At 45.2% G+C, this 9,690-nt stretch overlaps 1 protein-coding gene across 1 annotated transcript in view; it reads left to right on the top strand.

Moving 5' to 3' along the window:
• The window catches only part of pigg (phosphatidylinositol glycan anchor biosynthesis class G), a 240,944-nt gene that overhangs the window by 22,807 nt on the left and 208,447 nt on the right, over positions 1–9,690 (top strand). Inside the window, exon 3 of the mRNA XM_037675119.1 lies at positions 9,043–9,252. Coding sequence (XP_037531047.1) covers positions 9,043–9,252 — 210 coding nt within the window. The remainder of the gene's footprint in view (positions 1–9,042; positions 9,253–9,690) is intronic.

The raw sequence follows: 9,690 nt of genomic DNA, 5'->3' as shown, positions 1-9,690 counted from the left end.
TATCTGGACCTGGACTTATATCTGGACCTGGACCTATACCTGGACCTACCATCCTGTGTTGGTCTGTCTCTCCTTCCTGTCCTCTCAACCAGCCGGTCAAAGCAGATGGTCTCTTGTCCTGATCCTGGTTCTGCTGGTTTCTTCCTGTTAAAGGGAGTTTTTCTTCCCACTGTCTCCACTGTGCTTGCTCAGGATGGGAGACTGCAACGAAGCCAAGATTCATCTTGTCTGTTGGCCTCCTTAGATAGAGAACTTTACTAATTGGCTTTTATGTGAATGTTCCTGTAAAGTCCCTGAGACAACTTTGTTGTGACTTGGTGCTTTATAAATAAACTGAATTGAATTGAATTGTATTGGCTGCACTCGTCAGTCTGACCAACATGATTCAAAGATCTACGATCAAAAGACTAAAGACAAAATTAATCTGGGTTGCTGAGCGTCAGCCATTCTCCAGGAGGTGACGGTACAGACCAGGTGCCTTTTACAGCCAGATATCTCTGCATTGCAGCCAAGTGGTGTGACAGTCAATTTGACCTAAGTCATAATCTTTTATGGGTCTTTATTTTCATGCACTTTCCACCTACAGCTACTACAGATGCGTGTATAGAGACAGCAAGCTTCCTCTGAATTCACACTTGTATTTTAGTGTTTAATTTGGACCAGGCAGCAGAGCTCCTGTTCTGATCTGTTTGACTAGTTAGGAGGGTTGTACAAACCAGCTGAGCCAGATACCTGTTACTGAACTGCTGGATTTCATCACAGCAGTTGCAGCAATGCACAGTGGGTGTTTGAGAGGCTTCAATCATCTCGGTTAGTATGACACAAGTCCAGCATTTTTCCTCCGTTGGCTCTATTTGATTTGAGCCTCGAGATGATGGAGGATATTTTTCAGTTAATGGTAGAAAGTCATCCTGCCAGCAACAACCAGAGTAATTACTGACACGGAAACTGAAAAATCTTTAACCAGGCCTGAGGATGTGAAACAGTAACTTCCGTCAGTGATTTGACTCGTTTACAAGTTTTACTAACAGCCAGTGTGGCTGTAAACCATTGATAGTGTCTTTTTTTATTTTCTTTTTATTTACCGTACACACACGCACGCACGCACGCACGCACACACACTCACAGTGGGCCAGTAATTAGTACTAATATTTGGGCAGCTTCTCAATTTGGTTTTAGCATCTAAAAACATGAAGCTTATTTAGATTGTTGTTGTTGTTGTTTTCAACATGTTTATGTAGCTTTCAGATGGTACAGTAGAATTATCCAGATAGTCATCCCCGTGTTTATTTGATGTGCTTTTCAGCACGTTTCTATTAATAGACTGGGAGCTCCGTGCTGCTGAAGGGGCAGACAGAGACGCTCGTTTTTACAGCTTAGTCATCCATCTCTTCCTGAAACAAGCAGCCCTGCTAACAGGAACAAAACCATCATCAGAAAGAAAGGGCTAAACAACTGAGCACCTTGCCCCCTCCAAAAACACAACATTTCACTGAATTATTTTGACTTCAGTTACAAGTTTGTTTGTTTATTGCTGTATATGAAACAGGGGAGAGAGGTAAAGTCTAAATTAAAATAGTTGTACTTTATACAATTGTATTTCCACAGATTTATAAATCAACAGTAACCTCTTTAGGTGCCAGAAGGGAGTTTTTTTGTTTAAAAAAATCTTTTCATTTGCATGGGTGAATTAAAATGGTGTTAAAACAATTTTAGAGCAATTGTCATTTCTTCATCTTCACCCTCTTTATGATTGTTTTAGTGTTTCATTCAGTGAAAGTAGTGTCTGGGTATACGTGTCAAGATACATCTTGTATACGTCTTGACAAATTTGTTATCAATCATTTCAAAAAGTGAAAGTATATATTATATGGAATCATTACAGAGTGAAATATTTCAAACCTTTATTTCTTGTAATTTTGAGGATTTGGCTTACAAATAACGAAGAACCAAAATTCAGTGTCTCAGAAAATTAGAATACTGTGGAGAGGTTCAATATTATAAACTCCTGGTGTCTCACCCTGATGAGCTGTAACTCCTGGACATGAGCTATAAATGTCTCATTCCTCAAGTCCAGCCACTCCTGAACCAGAGACTACGTCAGAAGTGTCTTACCTGCTGAGGAGACAAAGAACTGGACTATTGATCAGTGGTCCAACGTCCTCTTTTCAGGTTAAAGTAAATATTCATGCCATTTCTAAATCAAGGTCCCAGAATCTGGAGGAAGAGTGGAGAGTCCCAGAATCCACATTGCTTGAAGTCCAGAGTGAAGTTTCCACAGTCAGTGATGGTTTGGGTCCATGTCCTCTGCTGGTGTTGGTCCACTGTGATTTCTGAAGTCCACAGTCCATTCAGCATCTAGCAGGGCATTTTAGAGACTCAAACTAAGTTGAAAAATTTGAGGAAGGACTTCCTGTGGTGTTCGGTGGACCACCTCGGTGGTTTCAAGAAGATCTTTCAGTTATCAGACTCCTCTCTTGTGGAACCAACTTCCAGTTTTGGTTCGCAGGGCTGACACATTGTCCAGTTTTAAGACTGTCCAGTTTTAAGACTGGGCTTAGGACTTTCCTTTTGATAAATCCTATAGCTAGAGTTGGCTTGTTATACTTCTATAGACTTAGACTACTGGAGGACAAATTGACCTCATTTCCTTAAATGAATTGTTAAATTTGAATAGTTTTCATTGGAGACAACTCCTGTTGTTTACCTGGTCCGGGTGCGCGGGTAGCTGGTGATGGAAACAATGACCATCATCTGGAGAGGAAGATGCAGCGTGCAGGGCTTTAAGCTTCACCAGCTGGCCAGCGCGTTTTCCCCGGCGTCTGGAGTCAGTGAATCATTCACCTTCTCAATCTACCAAGTGGAGTTACCACCTGAGTTATGGCCAAACCCCACTGTAGCCTCTCCTCTAAGGGGTATAACAAACTAAGCCTAACACTTGAGTATTACCCAGAGTAATTTTAGGTTAGTTCAACTTAGGCTGTGTTGAAGGTGACTCACCCAGATTTGATAATGACCTCCATCTGTGAGCCACACCCTTATCTCACCCTGTGGCTCGCCCAACCTAGCAGCTGGAGTTGGATCGTCATCCACAGGGAAACTCACATTAACGGTCATTCACCTTCATTGTAGAACGTCAATTCTTACTGATCTGGTTCTCCTGTACTGCTCCTTACCCTCCCTGATCTTGTCTCTCACCTCAGTCTTCTCATCTCCCTGTCCCCCCTCCTGAAGGCAGCCTTCTTCCTGTTCAGGTCTGCCTTGATGTCCTTGGTAATTCATGGTTTATTGTTGGGAAAGCAGCACAGTGTTTTTGTGGGGATTATATTATCTGTGCAGAAATTAATATAATCCATAACACAGTCCTGGAGTGTGAGAATGTCCTGCCCATGCCCTTCACAGAAAACGTCCCAGTCATTTACGTCATAGCAGCCCTGCAGGGTCTCCATTGCCTCCTGTGGCCACCTCCGTACTGTTCTCACAGTCAATGGCTGCCGCTGGACTGCAGGGATGTACCGGGGTTTGAGGTGGACCAAGTTGTGCTCTGACTTGCCCAAGGGTGGAGAGCTATGGCACTGTATGCTTCCTTCACATTGGCATGCAGCAGGTCCAGTGTTTTATTTTCTCTCATTTTACAGTCTACAAACTTGAGCATGAACTTGGGTGCAGTCTACAAACTGTTTAAATTTGGGCAAGGTTGAGTCCATTCCATCCTTTCTAAAGTTATTCACAAATTAATTGAACTTTTTCACCATATTCAATTTTTTTTAGATACTGTAATTCAAATAAATTAAAGTTGAAACAGCACACATTATTTGTTTGATTTGTTGTTGTTGTTGTTGTTGTTGTTGTTGTTGTTGTTGTTGTTGTTGTTTTCTTTGAGTATTTGTTTCCTAATTGTGAAAGGGGCGCAAGCAAAAAATAAATAAATCATGTCACCAGCTTTTAGAAATGAAGTGAACAGAAACCAAAAGAGGCATCTTCTGAAAGAGCCTACTGTAAATGAATAACATTCTGTGTCTTGTAAAATGGATCAAGTGGATATCATTAGTGTAATCAACTAGTGTTTCTTCAAACCTTTGTATCAGTTTTAGCGACTGCCAGCTGTCACCACCACCAGCTGTTCACGTTTTCACCACCCTTTTGGAATGGTTCATTCATGGTTATGTGGGAACAAAAGATAAAAAAAAAAACTTGTGTGGTATTTAAACTGCGAACTGACAAACTTTTCTTTTCGAGGGTCTACCACCAGGCCACATCACTCTTTTAGCAACTGCTTTTGATGAAAAGGGACTCGTACTACACATTTGTTGCAGGGCTTAATTTGAACCGGATACTGCCGGAACAAGATCTGGGAACTCTCTTATTTTGTTAGGGTGCGTTCCGGCAACTGTTTGAATGGATCCATCAACTCTCAGGCTTACCAATAATAAAGTTATGAACAAATACGACTGCCTTGTCGTTTGGGGAGCCATGCTTGAACCGTGTCGCTCCCCTCTGCTGCTGAGATGATAAATGAATAACTCAGACACCTTAGCTGCTGTTTTTATGACGCTCTGGACGCTTGTCACCCACAGCACGCATGCAACAAAACGTTGGTTACGTACTGTAACCCCAGGTTCTGTGAGTATAGGCGTAGCCCTTTAAGGCTGTTGCTAGTGGGTTTTATCCCGTCATGCAAAGCATTGCACTGAAAAATTTAGTCCACGCCCACCTGTTGTGTGGGCCCCACCCGGTCCGTATAAATTACGTTAAGAGCAGGTAATCAGCTCCCAAATAGCGTTTTCTTCAGCCACTTAGGAGCCAGTGAGGCCCGACGCTTAAAGGGCTATGCCTATACTCATAGAATCTGGGGTTACAGTACATAGCCAACGTTCTATGTCGTATAGGTTTTGCCCTTTAAGGCTGTCGCTTAGTGGGTTAAGGGCGAAGCAGATGTGGTCCTCGCCTCACTGGGTCCATTCGAACACCGTATGAAGCGGAAGCTTGCCCAAAAACGTCTTGTCACTCAGCTCTCCATGTGCGTAATTACGCGTTGCGTAATTATGTGTACCATGCACAGACGCATGCTGTGTAATTATGCGTTCTGAATGCATGAACGCCCCGGAAAAGTTTCAACGGGGAAAGGAAGATGCTGAAAGAAGGCCGTGAACCAAACAGATTCACAGCTGATCAATATGAACAGATTAATAATAACAAGTGAACTGATTATTAATCAAATGAACTGATTGGTAACAATAGTCATGAACTGATTAGTGACAATAGAACCAGAACAACAGTCACAACTTGTGACTGATAACAACATCTCACACTGTAAATGCATGCAGTCAGATGTGAGTTTAAACGAGGTTCCATGAAACAACAATATTCATTCTGTTAAAACACTAAGGACAGAATGTGTCATGTAACGAACCGTCACATCACGTAGATAAAAGCGAATAAATGAGCAGGGTGTTGACCACGCGGCCGCAGTGCAAATATTCTGCATTGTCATAACATTATGCAAAGCATTCGAAGATGTGATACCCCTGATCGAGTGCGCCCTGAGGTTATCAGGAGGCTCTAAATCTGATGCTCTTTAGGCTTCAGAAATGGCCTCACCCATCCAGTGTGATAGGCGCTGGGTGGATAACGGACGACCTGCAGATGCATCTCTATAATGCACAAACAAATGTTGAGTTTGACGCATTGCGGCCGTGCGTGCTATGTAGCACGTCAACGCCTGCACAGGACAGAGAAGATGGAAAGATGCTTCTTTTTCTGATTTGTGGGTGGAGGGAAAAAATCCTCCAGCGATATCGCTCTTGATTTAAAAGAACTCATGATGTTTTTAGGCATGAACACTGGGTTAGGTCTCAGATCAACTGAGCTGCCGTCAGCCTGAATCCTGAGACATGACGGAGCGACAGAGAGGGCAGATAAATCACTCACCCTCTTAGCGGATATTAAAGCCAGCAGCAGGGCTGTTTTAAGAGACAAGAATTTAATTGGAACCTGATTCAGTGGCTCAAATGGAGCTTTGATCATGGCTCGCAGGACCAGCGTTAAAACCCACTGTGGAGCAAGTGGGCGTGAAACAGGCCTGCATCTCTGTACATCTTTTAAAAAACGCTTCATCAGTGGATGATTAAAAGCTGTTCTGTCCCCGAAACCTTTGTGACAAGAAGAGATGGCTGCAGCGTACGTTTTAATTGTGTTGAATGCCAGATTTCTGTCCATCAGCTGCTGCAGAAAGGACACCACGCTACCTAGTGGACATGAAGTGGCCTCTACACCTTTCTCTGTACCCCAGCGCTGAAAATCTGTCCACTTTAATATGTACAGCGCTGTGGTGGTTGCAACACGTGAATCCTGGATTGTGCGCACTACATCTTGAGAGAGACCCATCATCTCTAAGCGGATCCGCTCAGCGGCCAGACCCAAAGGTGCTGGCCTATTTCTGGGTAACTCCTGATCGCTTCTCCCACCTGGAGAAGTGCGTCCTCCGTCCACGGCAGTTCTCACGGGGGCCCCGATAACAGGCGTCGTAGAACCGGGAACCATGGTGCGTTCACGCGCTCGGGAGCCACCAGGAGAGCTGTCAATCCCTCCTGCTGAACTCTGTTCAGAAACCGTGATATCAGAGGGAGTGGGGGAAATGCGTAAAGAAGCATTTTGGGCCACAGGCTGTGAGCAAACACGTCCACCCCTAGCGGTGGTTCGTCCCGCGGGCTCAGTGAGAACCATAGTTGACACTGAGTGTTCTCTCGTGTTGCACCAGATCTACAGCCGCTTTGCTAAATTCCTGCCATGTCTGAGCCATCAGCTCTGGATGGGGGGTCCGGTCCCCGTGATGCGGACCGTCCCTGGACATCACATCCGCCCCCTGTTCAGAACACCGGGGATGTACACTGCTCTGATGGAGAACAGATTTTCGTGATGCGGACCGTCCCTGGACATCACATCCGCCCCCTGTTCAGAACACCGGGGATGTACACTGCTCTGATGGAGAACAGATTTTGGTATGCCCAGCACAGCATCTGTCTCACAATGTGTAGCATTTGGGCTGAGCGCGCACCCCCCCCCGCCGGTTATGTATGCAGCAGTCACTTGCTCTCTGTGTGAGTCAACTCATGATGATTCCGCTGCACAGAGGAAAAGTGTTGAATCACATTCAAAACCCCTGACACTCCAAGAACATTTATTTGAGTTGCTTCGTGGGGTGGCCATAGCACCCCCACAGCTCGAGAAATGCATGTGCCTCTGTGAAGTCTGACACATAAGTCTGCTGACAGAAACAACTGTTATCACTCTGCCGGTTTTACGTGAGTTGCACTGCTTCCACCTGTCTGGAAAAATGGGTCAGCAGCAACAGATGTCCAGATAAAGCAGAATTCTCCTCCCTGCTCTGTGTGGCAGCTGCATTTTAAATGGAAATGTTGTCTCACAGTTCAAAATTGACAAATCTAATATGAATCTCATCTTTCCAGTCCGTTTGGGACCAGGAAGTGACGAGAGTGGAACCCTGTGTTTTCCTCTCCTTCTGGGACCCTGGAAATTACATTTTATGCAGAATTTCCTGAGCTTCTGCGAGGGCGGATGAGATCTGTTCTAGAGATGACAGAAAACGTCTCTAGAGTTCCTCTGAATGGGGGTTTGAGCTGTACTGCAGTGTGAATCCCCTGCTGATAACGGTTCATCCATCTATCTGGAGCGCACGCTCGCTGCCACTCCGCGTAACTTCCGGGAAGCGGGCACGCGTTTATGCTGCGTCACGTTATTCATGGACGCCAATCACCGCCGTCATGTGTGCCTCACTCGGGCTGCGGGCTCACATCCATGCTGATGTGAGCTGGCGTGCGCTGAGGGAGGGTGCGCATGCCCCGAGCATGCGGAACCGGTTTAGGACTACTGCGAGTGCGCGGCGTTCCTGTGCCACACAGGCTGTGGGCTCACATCCGTGTTGATGTGAGCTGGCGTGCGCTGGGGAAGGTGTGTGCACCCCGAGCATGCGGAACCGGTTTAGGACTGCCGCTGAGTTCTCCTCCCCGAGGAGAAGCAGACGAGCAGTCTTGTTTCAAGGTAAGCGCCGAGGAATATTTCTCAGTGGTGGGTTGCTACACGCTGGACGACGCCATCTTTTATTTTTCATTTTATTGCCGACTCCCTCCTGGAGAGCGTAGTGTCGGAGCGAGGGGGGCTGAGCGGCTGCTCACCCCACTCCCTGCGACCTTTTTCGCATCGGCGACCACACCGCTCTCAGCCGTTGGTGCCCTCCTCTGGAGCTGCCCAGCATAATCCAGGAGACGGCTGACATCGCCGTCCTGATCCCATCTGGCCTCGTTTTCCCAGCAGTGACGTCCTACTGGAACGAGGCTGCAGCCGGACCCTGGCAGACTGAGAGGGCCGGTTTTCCACATCAGCGCCCATCACCAGAGTGGAGGGGTTTTTACTGAGCATAAATTCCCTGGGTGACAACCCCCCCCCCCCCCCCCCAGCTGCAGCTCTTAAAGGGCGAAGCCTATACGAAATAGAACGTATAAACTCAAAGCAAGAGCTACACCTGCCCCCTTTTTCCTCTTTCGCGTTGACAAAATGTTTTAGTTTTATCGATGAGTTTGTCAAAGCACAATTTTTATTTTTTTTATTTTTTTGGTAAATACAGAAGTAATGTTTAATAAATGTTAGGACTCAATTCTTTGCTAACAAAATATATTTTATGTCATTAAAAAACTTGTCAGGTTCTTGTCTTTTGAGCAGCCACGCTCCCCAGGACCAGCCAGTTCGCCCGTTATTTGCGTTCTGGCATCAATTGGTTTTTACATATTAAGCCCTGATTTGTTCCAGACAGTAGAGAAAAATGTATTTTACAAACTCAAGAAAACTAAAGAAAAATAAAGACCCAACTAATCAAAGGAATTTAATGCTTTTCTTTTATTAAGTAAATGTTTATGGCTTAGATTTAGAGCTCATTTTCCACACAAAAAATGTGTGTACTTTTGTCCTTTTACTAAAGTTTTATGCGTTTACATTGTTAAGTAAAAAACCCCCATCTCTGTGCAGGCTCTCACCACTGGCAGCATCCCTGGCTTCATTGATGTGGTCATGAACCTGAATTCTCCTGCACTTTTGGAAGACAACCTCTTATGGCAGGCTAAAACGGCAGGCAAAAGGATCATTTTCTACGGAGATGACACCTGGGTGCGCCTCTTTCCAAGACACTTTATGGAGTACGATGGAACCACGTCCTTCTTTGTGTCCGACTACACTGAGGTATGAAAGGGTTAAAACAACACGGCTGTAAACACAAGAAGAGCTGAGTGAAGAATTTTTGTCATGATATCAATAATGGATTAATTCTCCAGGTGGATGATGTGATACAGGAGTTTTCAAAATGAGTCATAGAGGATGAACAAAATGACATAAATCTTTTATTGTTAGTCATAAGATTGATGTTTCAAATGAAATCGTTCAGGTTTTTGGTTTGAAGCTTAAAGCAACTCTCGAGCCACACAGCTATCATATTAAAAAGGTTTGTGTGATTACGAAGGAAAAAACTTCTAGAGGGGAGAATTTCCATCTTTTCAGGCCGGGCTAAACATAACAAAAATATGTTCAGGGTTTCCTCTAGGATTTATTTTAACCGTGGTGGAGGACTGTCTGTGTGTGTGTGTGTGTGTGTGTGTGTGTGGGGGGGGGGGGGGGGGGGGG

This window comes from Nematolebias whitei, chromosome 4 (assembly GCF_014905685.2).
Source record: "Nematolebias whitei isolate Nwh7 chromosome 4, NemWhi1, whole genome shotgun sequence".
Taxonomy (NCBI): Eukaryota; Metazoa; Chordata; class Actinopteri; order Cyprinodontiformes; family Rivulidae; genus Nematolebias; species Nematolebias whitei.
Note: the sequence above shows the minus strand (reverse complement) of the source record. Positions and strands in the feature narration are given on the sequence as shown.